This window comes from Nycticebus coucang, chromosome 3 (genome assembly GCF_027406575.1).
Source record: "Nycticebus coucang isolate mNycCou1 chromosome 3, mNycCou1.pri, whole genome shotgun sequence".
Taxonomy (NCBI): Eukaryota; Metazoa; Chordata; class Mammalia; order Primates; family Lorisidae; genus Nycticebus; species Nycticebus coucang.
The window spans coordinates 155706324-155720880 of NC_069782.1; the positions used below are offsets into that span (position 1 = coordinate 155706324).

At 44.8% G+C, this 14557-nt stretch overlaps 1 protein-coding gene across 1 annotated transcript; it reads left to right on the forward strand.

Moving 5' to 3' along the window:
• The first annotated feature begins 583 nt into the window (after positions 1-583).
• On the forward strand, positions 584-10589 carry NPS (neuropeptide S). Its single transcript, XM_053583528.1, has 3 exons — positions 584-837; positions 7089-7170; positions 10410-10589. Exons 1-3 carry the CDS (start codon positions 584-586, stop codon positions 10587-10589), a joined length of 516 nt encoding a protein of 171 aa, XP_053439503.1.
• The last annotated feature ends 3968 nt before the right edge of the window (positions 10590-14557 follow it).

Below are 14557 nucleotides of genomic sequence, written 5' to 3' on the forward strand. Positions count from 1 at the left end.
CCTTTTGCTGCTCAGAACACGCTCATTCTCTGCTATGTCTTCATCTGATCCTCACTCCCTCAGCAGGAGGCCATTGAGTCCTGACCCTCTGCGAGAGAGCACGCCGGGGACAGCGGGTGAGATGCCTGCTCCTGACGCAGGTGCCCACGGGGTGAAGTGGTGCCGGGCGGGGGCTGGGGGTGATGGAGGCGTCACAGCGGAAGGGGAAGGGGCTGACATTTTGGAGGTGATGCATTTTTGCCCGGCTGAAGTGAGCTGGTGAAAAAGATGGCTCCCAGTCACCTCATCACACCCACACGTCCAGCCAGCAGCAGTGTCATTTCACTTCTGTCTCCACCTCCACTGTCACTGTCACCGCCTTGGTCCACAGCCCCACAGCCTCATCTGGGTCCCCACTGCAGTTCATAGTGCAGCCTGGCCACCCAGCTCACTGACCTCCCAGCTGCCGACTCTGGGCAGCCAGAACACTCTTCCAAAAACAGACTCTGTGGCCCTCGGAGTCCAGGCCCTGCAACTTGGGGACCTGCTGAGTCCACCTGCCTGGCCCTTGGGGTGATGGGACCAAACCCCTGTGGGTCCTCAGATGGCAGCACCCCCAGACCTGCTCCTTCACCAGCATTCTGCTCTGCCAGGCGTGGCCCCACCCCACCCTGACCTTGGTGTCCCCAGTTCTCCTGTACCGCCACTGTGCGGTGTTCACTTCAACCTCACCCAGGCCCTGCCTGTCGTGGACCCTCACAGATGCTTTGAGCAGTGCACAGAGGTAATGCTGGCTGCTGCAGAGAACACTCCTGAAAACGCCCTCCCCAGAGGCTGCCCCGCCTCCGGCAGAGCAAGGTACCACAGGGTTTTCCCTTTCTGTAGTGTTTCCTTTGGAAAGGCCACTCACTTATTCAGAAAGATCTGGTTGCTATATGCCAGGCACCTCAACAGTAAACTGCATGTACCATATCACTGATTAATGGAATCTCCGAAACAGAATGCCATCTAGGATACCAGGACGCTGTGTCTGATCTAACATCTGCCTTCTTAAAAACAAATTCAGAGTATCATTAAAATAAAACCAAAGTGCAAGAAAAATAGGACCATATGCACAAGTTTGTAACTAAGAGCACACGTCAATGGACCTGATAGCACATTTTATTACTAATTATTTAACCAACATGCAGCATATATGCCCTTGTCCCCAGTGGGGCTTCTTTCCATGGCTTTAAAAATAAGAACCTCCCATCTCCCTGGATCTAAGACCCCATCAGTTATAAGAAGCACTGTATTTTATGCACCATCAATACAGAAAAATATGCTGCCAATTAACTGTGACACTATGATTATAAAACACTGCTCACCGACCTGTCCAGCTCTACCACGGAGCAGGAAGCTTCTCTCCGGAATAGCAGTTCTCAGCGGGTGGTGCTTTGGGTTCCCCTTCCCCTGGGGGTACATGTCAAGACTACAGATGTTTTTGGTTGTCACAGCTGGGGGTGGTGGCAGTACTTGTGTGCAGTGAGTAGTGTCCTGCAGGGTACAGGGCAGATCCCAACCACCAGTACGCATCAGCCCACAGCATCGCCCGTGCTGATGTCACCAGCCAGGCCCCAGAACAAACGGGGCAATTCCCTGCACTGTTTGTATTCCACCAGGATGAGTACCACCCCCTTCTGGATTTTTTTTCTTTGCCTTTTATTTCCATAGAACATTGATCTTGAGCACTGGGCCCATTCAGAACACATACATGAAAACTCTTAACAAAGCATCTCAGGGGCAGCCACGAATCTGAGTGATTTATCTCCCTAAATTAACATAAGCTCCACACAAACCTTTATTTCTTCTACTCTAGTATAAAACCAGAAAATGCACTTAGACACATCTGAATTTTAATTATACTTTCAGAGGACATAATGGTTGTATGAATTAAGAAGCAGTAAAATTAAATCGATTTTTTCATACATGCAGAAAGATGCGGGGCTTAACGTGTGTTACAATTAGGGACAATGAAATCGATTGTAGCATTTTTTAAAAGACACTAAAACCCTAAATTTCAGTGATCTGCTCACCTTTTCCAGCTCGTCACATATCACCTTAAGATCCTTTGAACACCTTCTAGGCCCTAGTTTTGGCAAGTTGCGAAACCCAGTACAATAAAGTTGGCCCTTGTAAGAAATTTTTTGGTGTCATAACAGGAAGCTCTGGGGATTAGAAAAGGCCTTTTTTGATTTTTCAGTGCCAGATATGTCTGACTGGATGTACTTGAACTTCTGCGGGGTGATTAAGAAAGTCTCTGTGCACTTTAGGGCTGACCAATGAGAAGCAAAAGTCAAAAAGAGTTTGCTCCTTCTGTCTTGCAGTCACAGTGACGTTGGGAGGAAATATGTGAAAAGGGTTTGGGTGACTCTGAGACAGCAACATGGTGACAAATAAAAGGCTCAGCTTTCAGGGAGAAGTCTGACAAATTCCAGACGAGAAGGTGCTGACCTTCACGTTCGGTGCTGACAGTGGGCCTTTCCCTGTTCTGATTGACCATAATATTCTCCCGGACACCAGGCTGCAGAAATATCACCCAGACACTTCGGTTCCAGGCCAAACCCTGGTGGCTCCGGACCCACTAGTCCCACCTCTGCCCTCTATGGTGTGCGGCCAGCAGCTGCCTATGTTATTAAGCTTCCTCTGCACAGCCCTCTCCTCTCTCTCTCCCCGACAGGCGGAACCTGGTTGAAGGAAAGATCTTGCAATAAACATTCATGGGTTGGGGTGACTGTGCTGCTGGATCGGGGTAGTCTGCTCCTACTCCCTAAAATTAAGTAGTGAAAGTCTCTGCCTCTGGGGAAGGAAGTCAGTCCTCGGTTCACAGCCTGGGAAGGGATCTGGGACACTGGGGCTTCAGCCTTACTCCAGAAGTCAGAGTCATTTCCCCTGCCCCTCACTGGGGTGTGCCCTTCTGCTGGCTGGGTGCTGCTTTTAATAAACTTGAACTTAGAGAACAAACCCCACTGTTGAACATTAGCTGACAGCCTAAGGTAAGTCTTGGGGGTCCAGGGGTGTCTTATTCATTCTTGGGTCCCCTAAATCTGGCACAGGGCCCCAAAGAGGATGTGTCCAGTAAACACATGGTGGTCTGAACGCCGATTGATTCAGGCAGCAAAGGTTACTTTCAAAGGCAGAAGACATCTCTCTCTCTCTGTCCATCTCTTTCTGTCTCCATCTTCTCTCTCTTGCTTTCTACCTCTCCTTAGCTCCCTCTCTCCCTCCCTCCCTCCCTCTCTTCCTCCCTCCTCCCCTCCCTCCTCCCCTCTCTTCCTCCCTCCTCCCCTCTGTCCCTCCCTCCTCCCCTCCCTCCTCTCCTCTCCCTCCCTCTCTCTCTCTCTCCCCTCCCTCCTCCCCTCCCTCCTTCCCTCTCTCCCTCCCTCCTTCCCTCTCTCCCTCCCTCTTTCCCTCTCTCCCTCCTTCCCTCTCTCCCTCCCTCTTTCCCTCTCTCCCTCCTTCCCTCTCTCCCTCCCTCTTTCCCTCTCTCCCTCCTTCCCTCTCTCCCTCCCTCCTCCCCTCTCTCCCTCCCTCTCTGCCTCCCTCTCTCCCTTCTTCCACCCTTCCCCTTCCCTCCCTTCCTCTTTCTCTCTGTCTCTGTTCTCTGATTTCTAGTGGGGGCCCCCGTGTCAGGCAGGCCTTCTCTACGCAGTAGTAAGGTGCCCCGGCATCTCCAGGCCTACCTAGTCCGTAATGATACGATTTTCTAAAGCTTTACTTTTATCATAGTTAATCATGCACCCTATTTAAGGGATCAAATTGTTCTAAAAGACGCTTTTATGAAAAGAGCAGTCTCTGCTCCCTTTTCAATTTCCTCCCCCAGAATCATCACTTCCAACCTTTTCAGCTGATAATCTTCCTATTTATCTCTAAATAACATGTTGCATTTTTATCTTTCATGTTTCATCATTATATCTCGAGTTCCCTTTACAGAAGTTAGGCAATTCACTTTCCCTGCAGAAATACGTCCTCTCTCACACCACTCTTCCGACTGGCCATTAGTCAATAATTACGTTATTATAACTATGCAAGTGCTGCCTTTAGCTGAGTCAAGTTATTAACTGTGATTATTTTTCTTTCTTATATGCTGCTGTTGACATCAGAGCGAATATGAGTTCCACTTTTTGTTTTCTCTATGGAATTGTCACCGATTCAATATTGAGTTCCCCAATTGCCTAATTCTCCTCTCAAGACACTCAGACATCCTGTGACTTTTCACCCTCCTGCAGAAGTCTCTCCCAGAGTTTTGTTGGGAGAGGAGCAGTCTGATTTGTTGCTCTCCAGGTCTGGTATACAAACCAGAAAATTGAAAGCAACTTCCCTCCCGCCCCCACCCCCCGCCCAGGATTTGGAAGGCTCTGTCTTCTAAGCTCCCAGCATTGCTTTTGAGAAGTCCAAAGTACTTTTGACTTCTGAGATTTTGCAGGAAATCTGGAAGCTAGGAAGGTTCAGTTTGCTGAATGTCACCTTGCTGTATTTTGGCGTGGGTGAATTCTATCCATTGTGCTGGATATGTGGAGCGTTCTCTCCATCTGGAAAGTCATAACCTTGTGTTGTGGAAAATGTTCTAATTCTTTAAGTCTGCCTCTTTCCCCTTTATTTTTATACTGTCTTTTGTAAAATTCCCATTATTTCTAAGTTGAATATGCAAGACTATGTATATTCTTTTATTATCTGAATTTTTCTCCTCTATCTTTTTTTTTTTTTGCCTTTATGTCTGGGAGATTTATTTAACTTTATCTTTTAATCCTTCTGCTGAGATTTCGAGTAGTTTTAATTTCCATGAGCTTTTTTTTGGTCCTCGAATATCTCCCTTTTTATAGCTTTCTTTTCTTGCTTTATAGGTACAATATTTTCTCCTTTCTCTCTGAGAATATTAGGTATTTTTAAAAAGCTTTCTTCTGCTGCATCATTTTCTCTTATTTCCTTCAAGTTACTTTTTCTGTTTGTTTTGGTCTCTATTTTTTATGATAAAGTCCTGTTGCTGTAGACTTTCCTTCCATCTTTGTTGTTACTGGATTCTGACTTTATAAGTCCCCTTCCACCCTTTCCGTTTTGTCTGTGGGTTGTCTGTTTGTATCAAAGAGTAAGATGGCAGAAGGTACCTTGAAAGATTTTCTGAGTTATTGGCAATTGTCAACTGTAGACTTTAAGACATTGCAGTTGGCTAAAATATTTTTACTGGGGAAACCTGATGTCTGAACCTCTAGGTTTCTCCTCTGGGGTTCCTCAGAGAAGAATATTACCTTCACTGCTCTTGAGGGTAAAAATCATCTTGGCAGTGTGCTGAGGGTGGTGTCAAGGAAGAGATTTGTGGGTCTCTGAATTGAGTTCAACACTTACTCAAGCTTTGTTTTTAGAAGGGCACTGCTCACTCCTCGGCGCCTGACCCTCTTGGGCAGAAGGCCCTGTGTTTTTCCCTCCCCTTAGGATAAAACTCTTGTTTCCTGCCAAGTCCAGGGAGTAGGTGGTATCTGGAATTGAGAATTGGAGAAAGGATGTGATATTGATTGAGATGATTCTTAAACAAACTTACACTTAATCCTTTTTTTTTTTTTTTTTGGTGTCACCTTCACTACATGTAGTACAAAATTAACTGTTTTCATAAAATTTTGAGTCTGTAGGGGTCCTTAAGTACCTTTTTCAGATCTATCTAGGCAGTTGTTCATCACTTGGCAAAATATTGTTGTTGTCATGTTCTTTTTCACCCTTTTGGCTTTATCCCATGTGTGTATTTTAGCTGGATTTACAGAGAACTGAAATGTAAGTGTGCATACTCAGTCCCTCCATTAAGGCCCTTTGTTTCCCAATGTCTACATGATGTCCCAGGAGAACTCTGAGCATAGGTCTTAGGGCTGCCTGCCCCAGCTCCTAACCTCATGATCCAGGTTCACTTGAGTGTCTGAGTCACCTGCTTTTCTTTGTGACAGGCAAACTGTCACTATATGATTGACAATTGCATGAAATCATCTGAATGGCAGTTCCCCAAGGAAGGAATGCAGCCCCAACAAACTGGCAGCAAATGTCCCAGACACAGGGCAGCTTTGTCCTCCAAAAGGTGCGACCTTGAGGAAGAAGGACTATCCTCGGTTGCTTTGTATTTAAAAACGTTGGCACCATCTCAGAAACATTAGTTATCCAAGCAGAAAGCACCTCCCTTGGTATTTTTCTCCATTGTAAGCCTCAGCAACATCTGTTCACACTCAGAGCTCCCGAGTCAATTTATTAATGCAGATGTCCACTGAAGTGCAAGGGCAGCGGAAGCTTCCCAGAAAACCCCACACGCTCCGGGGGGAAAGGCGGTGTGGCAGGCAGGCTTTCCCAGAACCCTGGACCGGAGGCATTGGAAATGCACATTGGAAGGGGGCAGCCACAGTGCCCTCCCTTCAATTGCATGACTAGTGGGAAGGGTGTAACATTTATTTCCCTGCTTTAACTGCTGAAATCCTACAGGAAGGGCATCTTGTGCAGCAAATTTAAATAATCGGCACACCCTGTCTGGCCGATGCTCTTTCTGGTCGGGATTTCTTTTGTGTTAGTCTCTGAAATAAGACATCGGGGACATTCAAAGAAATAATGTCATTTTTCTTAAGCATTTAAATGCTAAGTTGAAAAACTTTTGCTTCCTTCTGAGACCTCTAGCTATCTACATCACCATGATGCCGTCCAGGAGACAATGCTATTGAAGGACGTTCTTAATGGCAAACTCTAAATGCAGTCAAGAGCTGGTGGCTCAGTGACACTGCCTGTGTGTTACTGTCCTTTTCATACTTAACGAGAACAAAAGGCCACAGCCAGTCCAATTAGTCACACAGGATGGGACATGATGACATTCTTCCTCCAGAACTTTGCTGGTATAAAAAGCCCACCCAAGGAGGATCTGACAGTAAGTGTGAGGAATTTGGCAATAAACCTGCCTATCTGCGCAGATTTGGGGGAGTCCAGGATGATTGGGTAAAAGGCTGAATTTCTCCACAAAGAAAAATGCTGAATTTTTATATGCACTTTTACTTATACTTGCTCAGATGAGACTAAATGTTTGTGGTTCCCCCTCCCCCCCCGTTCTGCAGCTCATTGAAAATCAATCTCGTCTTCATTCTGTTGTTGTCCACGATGGCTGCGCCTTGGTGTCACCCTATTCCGTCATCTGAGGTAAGGGCTGGGCTTATATTTTTGATGTTTGAATAGATGACTAGACTTGTAGAGTATATAAATTCAAAATAATCTCATGGAGTAAGTGCCAGAAAAGCAACATCCTTCATTATTAGAGTTTGCATTTAAAAATGTAAGCAGATTTAAGAAATTAGGAAAAGGAAACATTTATGTAAGTATAAGTAATGGTGGACTATATCCACTTTGTTGTGAATGATTTAAAGGTTGCCTTCTATATGGGGACATGCTCATGTCCGTATAAAACGTTAAGTATTTTGCCCACAAAAATTATTTATCCTATATGCATTTATTCTATATGCATTCACCCATGCTCAAAATGAACATTTAACTTAAAACATTTAACATTTAAGTTTTATTGAAACTATACTAAAAATACAATGATCATTTTTCAAAAGCTCCGACTGTACTAATTTTATAATATTAGGAACTTTTTTCAGATGCAGAATGTAGACAAAATGTCAGATCTCAATAAAATATCACATGAACTATTAATTCCTATATTTACTCAACAGTATTGATTGAGCTTCTGTGTTCATTGAATTTTCCAGACATTCAGAAAATAAATGTCTTTCTTTGGAATATTTAATACTATTTCTATATGATGTTTCAGTTGTTTTATGGCAATATTTTTAAGTTTTAATATATCTTTTGCCACTGATGACATTTTGAACTTTAATTTTTTTTTCACTAAAATTTAACCTGTCGCAATCTAATTACTGAAATCAATGCAATTTATGAAACTACCCTTAGGATAAGAAGATGTCACATAAACCCTAAATTGTTGTTATGTGCCCAGGAATGGTGATCTCATTCTTTATACTGCTGCTCTTGTCACTGAGCTTTGCATCTGTCATTTTTCTATCTCTCGTTTACTTAATATAGCTTCCCTTTTTCCTGTTTTACTCCTGTGAGCATTCAACACCAATTTAGTCATCGATTCTATAAGATACCACATTGACCAAGGGGATGAGTCACAATCCATAGATTGGTCTATTTTCTCAAGAGCTTTCCTAATTACTTTTGTTCTTTCCCCAGAGGTTCGCTCATGACATTTCTATTGAATGAGAGATACTTGTCTGCAGCTTTTTCTTTTTAAATTGGGAATGTACTTTATTCTAAAATACTTGTGAGACCACCTTGCCCATAAATGACATGTTTCTCCGTTCACTGTGTTTTCGATATTTCTATTTCTGCTGGTTTTGTTCTCCTCATTACCCTGTCAGGTCGGGACGGTGTGGATGGTATTTGTGCCAATTTGACTGCTTAGAGTAAATGATTGCACAGACGAGTGACGCACAGGCTTTTATAATATTTGTCATGAACGTCACAAAGTCCACCACCCAGGCACATAGACAATATTATTCTGTTAACGAGTCCGCCCTGTCATGGGCTGCCACCTTCAGTGATCAGCAAAGTGTATCAGTATATTTTTAGGGAAGTTTAGAGGTGTTTTAGGAATCCGATAACCAGAACTGATACATTTCTTTTGCAGTGTAAAGGTGGCATCATGAGTATTTCTGGAAAGAACTGGCTTGCTTCCCTTCCTGCAGTGAGTCACAGGCCCATCCCTGCTGAGGAGCTAAAATAGAAGACATTCTCTCCAGCGTGTTCAGATTTCCTCTGTTAACACAGGGAAATGTTTAACTAAAAGTTTTTGATTGATTTTCTCATGAACAATATTTTTGAAACTCCTTGACTATTCTTGGGGTGGGGGCGGTATTAATTTTTTTACTTTGATAGTGTTCAGTGGGAACAGTTTGCCCGGCAGGAGCCCTGACTGCGGCCTCGCTGGTAAACCTCCCAGTCCTGGGGGAGAATGACAAGGAACATTTCTTGCACTCTAGCCCCATTTCAACTTCCAAGTATAGGAGCCCAAGACCAGACTTATTTACCTAAACTAAGAAAAACAAAAATTTTTACTTTGTCAACGTCTGTTTGTTAAAAAAATAATTGTCTGTCTCCTTTCTCTGGTCCTTCTGGAAGAGCCTAGAAGCCCAGGCTTGGAGTCAGATTCTGTAAAATCTGCAGCTTGAAAGGCTTTGCTGACAAGCCCTCATTTAATACTGAGGAAATAATAGTACCTGCTTCATAGAGCTTTTTTCAGGAATATAATAAAGGGATGCATTTAACGCATGAAGCCCAGAGATCGTGGATAAATCTTTGCTTTTGTTACTGGCGAAATCTGTATTAACACCTTGTCAGTGGGTTGAAATCCTTCTGCAACCATACGGGAGAGAAACAAGGGGGAGTGGCGACAGTTCCCACCCAAACCCTGGCTCAGGACTGCCCCTGGATTCGCCAGCCCTGTTACTTGAGGCACATAAGCTTTTGCTCTCACTTTCTCCATCTGCAAAATATGGGGTTGAACTTCAGGTTACTGAAGGCCAGTTTGAGCTCTAAGATTCCAAACCTACCACTAAGCACCTGCCTCCCCCCACCCCCACCCCCATCCTGCACTATCCCAGCCCTGAGCCACCAGTGAGGAACTGAAGCGAAGTCAAAAGACAAGGCACCAATGTTCAAGGAACAGGACATCTCCATGGAGAACTTGGCAAATGGCCCAGGACAGGCCCCAGAAGGGAAGTGCTTCTGTCTGAAGCCTGGAGTCTGATCATCAGTTGTTTTCTAAATGAATTTTTAAAAATATCCTCAGGACTGATTAGTGCCCCTTGAAATATTCTTTATAAAAAAACAGCAAAACAATAACTATGTATGGTGCAGGGGACGAAGACTGAATAGCAACAATTATTAAGTAGCGTAAAAATTAAACAAGTGGGTACTCACTCCAAATAATATTTTGTATCCAGATAAAATATATATTGTGTCTTAGCAAAATGTATGCCTTTAAGAAGATTGTGGCTCAGTGAGTGGGGTGCCGACCCCATATACCGAGGGTGGTGGGTTCAGACCTGGCCCCGGGCAAACTGCAACAAAAAATAGCCGGGCGTTGTGGCAGGCACCTGTGGTCCCAGCTACTGGGGAGGCTGAGGCAAGAGAATCGCCTAAGCCCAGGAGCTGGAGGTTGCTGTGAGCTGTGATGGCACAGCACCCTACCAAGGGCAGTAAAGTGAGACTCTGTCTCTACAAAAAAAAAAAAAAAAAAAGAAGATTGTATATATTGGGTATGTGGCCGTAGGGTTTTGACAATTGTTGCTGTTGAGATAAACATTTAACCCTGATGCTGCCCTCTCTTTCTTCTCCCCCATCTGAATTGCTAGGTGTCTGGAAAATCTGATTTCTTTCTCACGCTGCTGAACAGCTGTCCAACCAGGCTGGACAGGAGAGAGGGGTTAGCGTTTCTGAAGCCACTTTTGGAGAAGCCGTTTATGAAAAGATCCTTTCGCAATGGAGTCGGCACAGGGGGGAAAAAAACTTCCTTTCAAAGAGCAAAATCATGAATAAGTGTGCAAAGGACTCTGGGAATTAACCTGGGATGGCGCCGCGTGTGACTCAAAGTCCGCTGCGTCGCTGTCGCTGAGTGTTGGTTTGCTCTCCATTCTCAACTGTCTATCCTCTCCTCACTGGTACAGAGTAAATTGAGTTTAAAAAAATGTAAACCTGTCTCGGACTTCCACTTGTGAGAGAAAAAAACTACTGATGTGGTCAGTGAGTGACTATCCCAGATGGGAATAGGCACGTTTACTTTCATCTTAAATTGGCCAGAAAGTGTGAGCATGTTTACAGTCAGGACCAAGGATGATATTTTCCCCTGCCTGTAATATCATAATACTGACTACTTCAGAATGTTAACCTTTTAATATAGTTTTTTTCAAATGACTTAGCAAGGCCAATTTTGGGGCGGGGTGTGTGTGTGCTATTTCCATTTCTAAGAGAGCTGTAAAATTAAAGCAGCATAGCTATATGCAACAATTTATTAACTGGTACCAGGAGCACGTGTCACCAGAGCCCCTGAGATGTAGTTCTTGTTTCCTTTTTCCAATTCCAAATATACTTATATATGGATTGCTGTTTTGTCTTGGAAATTTGTTGCCTTTTTAAATCTTTAAACACAGAAATGCTGTCAGTAACAACACTGACAACGGGGAGACTGCCGGCTGCCCCATGTAGCGTGGGACTGTTTGGGAAACTATTCCCCCAAACTGTGCTGACTACTGTCCCCTCAAGAGAGACCCATCACCCATCACCGCAGGCATCAAAACCCCTGACCTTGCTTTTGTAGAAAGGGTAATGCACCTTTGTTTGATAGGTTATTTCAAAATCGTAATGCTAATAAATCTATGTGTACAAAAAGCAGTCTTCAAATATGTTATGTTGGTGAAGGTGCTAGGTACGCACTGGAAGAAACTGAGGTCTCAAAAGGTCTTGTGTGGTTTGCTTTTGACTTTCATGAAGGCCTGGTCCTTCCTTGGCCACAGTCACACCTGCGGGGCCCACAGCACCCCCTATCCCCTCCTATTCCTAGAGCAGCTTGACGGGTCACACCAGTCCGGGGTGTCACCGTGGCCACCACCTCTGTTCCCAAGGCATAGGCGGCCGGGCAGGTGGGCCCTTTTGTTCAGGTGTTGGAATGAGATGTCATCCCAGAGGTGTTCCAGGAGCTGGTGTGGCCCTTACCTGCCAAGTACTGCAGTTTGTCCCCCTGCCTGGGAGCCACAGAGTTGGCTGAGATGATTCAGATTTTTAAGAAATATCTGAAATAATAAACAAAAACCTTCATAGTAGATGTATCCTTTTTAAACCAAAAAAATGATTCTGTTTCCCCCGTCACTGTGTGTGTGCACGGATGAAGGTGACAGCATCCTCAGGCAGCTGCAGAACTAACAAGCCTTATGTGCCTTTGTTTTCTGTCACTGTGGCCTATGCCTTTGTTCCTAGGGGGACAGCTTTAAAAACCTGAGCAATCGGCCGGTGGCAGCTCCACTGTCCTAACCCTTTACTCCAAGACTGTACCCCTCTTGGAGCAGCAAACAGATCCAGGTCTCAGAGCCGACAGCTCTCCCAGGCTGGGCAGCACTGTGGGGCTGAGTGGGTGATGTGCAACGTGCGTCCAGTAAAATGCAGAACCCCAGACAGAGGATTGTCAGGGAAATCAGGATTTCTTCTCTGCCTAATGTCATTGGTGCAGAAGGTGATTAGATGCCTGATAGGTGTTATTTACTCCTTCGAAGTAGAAAACTAGTTACTACATTAGTAAACTCGCGATCAGCATGGTGTCCCTGGGGCATCTGTATGCAGAGGAGAAAAGACTGTGATTTTAGACGGGATCCTCCTAATTTTTTAGCATTTGCATTTACATGAATTGGTTGGAATAATAAAGCACCAAACACATAATTGGAAAAATTCATTTCCCACTTCTGGATCTAAAATATCATTTTAACCTCGGGGGAAAAGGCCTGTGAAAAGGTATTTTTCACTCTAAAAATTGTAGCAGATGAAACCCCGGCAGGCAGGAAAATGTGCTTTTTGAGAAAAAAATTGTAGCTTTTGCTAAGATTTTAGGAATAAAGTGTTTAAGATGAAAAAAAATTACTTTTGTGTTTAAAGAGTGTCAGGGAAGAGGTGACCAAGGTGGCCACCTGACTTTGGCGGAGAGGGAGCCCCAACACAGCAAGCCCCAGACAGTCATGGGTTTTGGTTTCCACAGACTGTGTGGGGCGGAGCAGGGGCTTGGGGTGACCTTCCGCCCCTCATCACTAGGGGGCACTGGTGGAAGCCAGAATTTCACCTGTGGAGCCCTTGGAATGCAGGCATCCCAAGAGATGGGTAACTTTGGGGTTAATTTCAGTCAACCTTACCTGAATGTGACAGTTTCAGGTTCTATCTGGAGAGAATTTCCTGGAGAAAAAGAACTTAAGAGGGCCATGAGTACCTGGGGAGAGGGAACCTGGTGTCGGGGAGGAGAACACACGAGGGGCCTTGGGAGGCAGGTACCAAAGACACTAGGGCCACTCCACTGTTCTCCACCTTGGGGCCCTCGTCCTCTTAGGCATGCCACTTTGCTCAAGCTCCTATGATCTTTTTGAGCCCAAGTTTTATCACCCACACAATGAGGCTAGTGTTACTTACTTTATGAGATTGTCTGTTAGTTCATTTATTTATTAATGTATTGCTTGACACATATTTGTCGGCACCGACTGTGTCCCAGGGAGAGTATTCTAGCCACTCTGTGGGGCTAGAATGGGGCAGGGAGGATGACAGACTGAAATTGTTGGTTTATGTACATTATGTGAATAATGTTTTAGAAGGTGTGAGGGGAAATGGCAAAGAAGGGGGAGATAGGGCTGCAGCTTCCAACACTGCAGTCAGGGAAGGCATCACTGAGAAGGATTAGTAAGAATTCAAAAATTCCTAGGGTGGAGAGAGCCGGGAGAGGGTTGAGAAAGGTGGGACCGGGTGGGTAGAGTCTCATGGACTTTTGCTTTTCCTCTGAGTGCTTAGGAAACCACTAGAGGGGTTTGAGATGAGAAATGACATTATTAAGAATGAGAAATAAAATACACGTGTGTAGGGTTCAATAAAAGTAGCAGAATTTATCCTATCAATGACATTGGGCAACAGGGATTCCCTCCCTTCCTTGCCGGCTTCACGATTTTTCCCTGAGAAATAATTAACCAGTGATGAGAAGCCTGGGCTTGGGAAAGCGCCCTGGGAAGGGAGATGTGTCACTGTCCAAGGTGCCGAAGGAACTTGGGCTGATGGAGGAGCTGCCTGGCCTCCCCTCTGAACTTGACCTATCAGAGGAATGTTATGCCGCTGGATTTCTTTTCACTTACAAATGAGAGACATTTGTTTTCACCACTATCAGCTGAGATTTTTGTAGAAGCGCCCCAGACAGAGAACTACAGGGATGAGGATTTCAACTCTGACACTTGCATTTTGGAGGGTACTCATCTTTTTTAAAGTTTTCCATTGGCTATTTATTTCTTTGTATTTTCAATTCCATTTTTTAAAAATTTATTTTATTTGTTTTTATTTCAGGGTATTGTGAGAATACAAACAACCAGGTCACAGTTTTTGAATTTGTTAGGTAGAGTTCCTCTTGTAGTTATGTTATACACCCGAAAGGTGTGCCATAAACACCTACCTTGGGCCCTTTACACGGGAGCACGTACCAGTCCTCCCGCTCCCCTGCCCCTGCTAGTGAGCTAGTGAGCAGGGAGGAGCAGCCCCTGCAGAGAAGAGCTGAGGGGTGCTGCGTCACTAGCTGGTGGGTGGCAAGCAAGCTTCTCCCCATCTAGGGCTGTCCTTCACCCCTGTGTCTTGGAGAATAAGCTTGAGGCTGAGGCTCAGATAGATTTTAAAGCAACAGCACATAGGAATAATTGCTTTGTGGGAGTCCTACTATACCAGGTAGTGGCTGAAGAGCTTACGTATCTGCTCATTTCAGTCTGGTAACAACCTTATG

Excerpts from the sequence above, each read along its gene's own strand:
- NPS (XM_053583528.1), top strand. The coding sequence starts at position 584 with ATGGCAGCACCCCCAGACCTGCTCCTTCACCAGCATTCTGCTCTGCCA. Across the intron at positions 838-7,088 it reads CCCGCCTCCGGCAGAGCAAG|CTCATTGAAAATCAATCTCG; the intron begins GTACCACAGGGT and ends CCCGTTCTGCAG. Across the intron at positions 7,171-10,409 it reads ACCCTATTCCGTCATCTGAG|GTGTCTGGAAAATCTGATTT; the intron begins GTAAGGGCTGGG and ends CTGAATTGCTAG.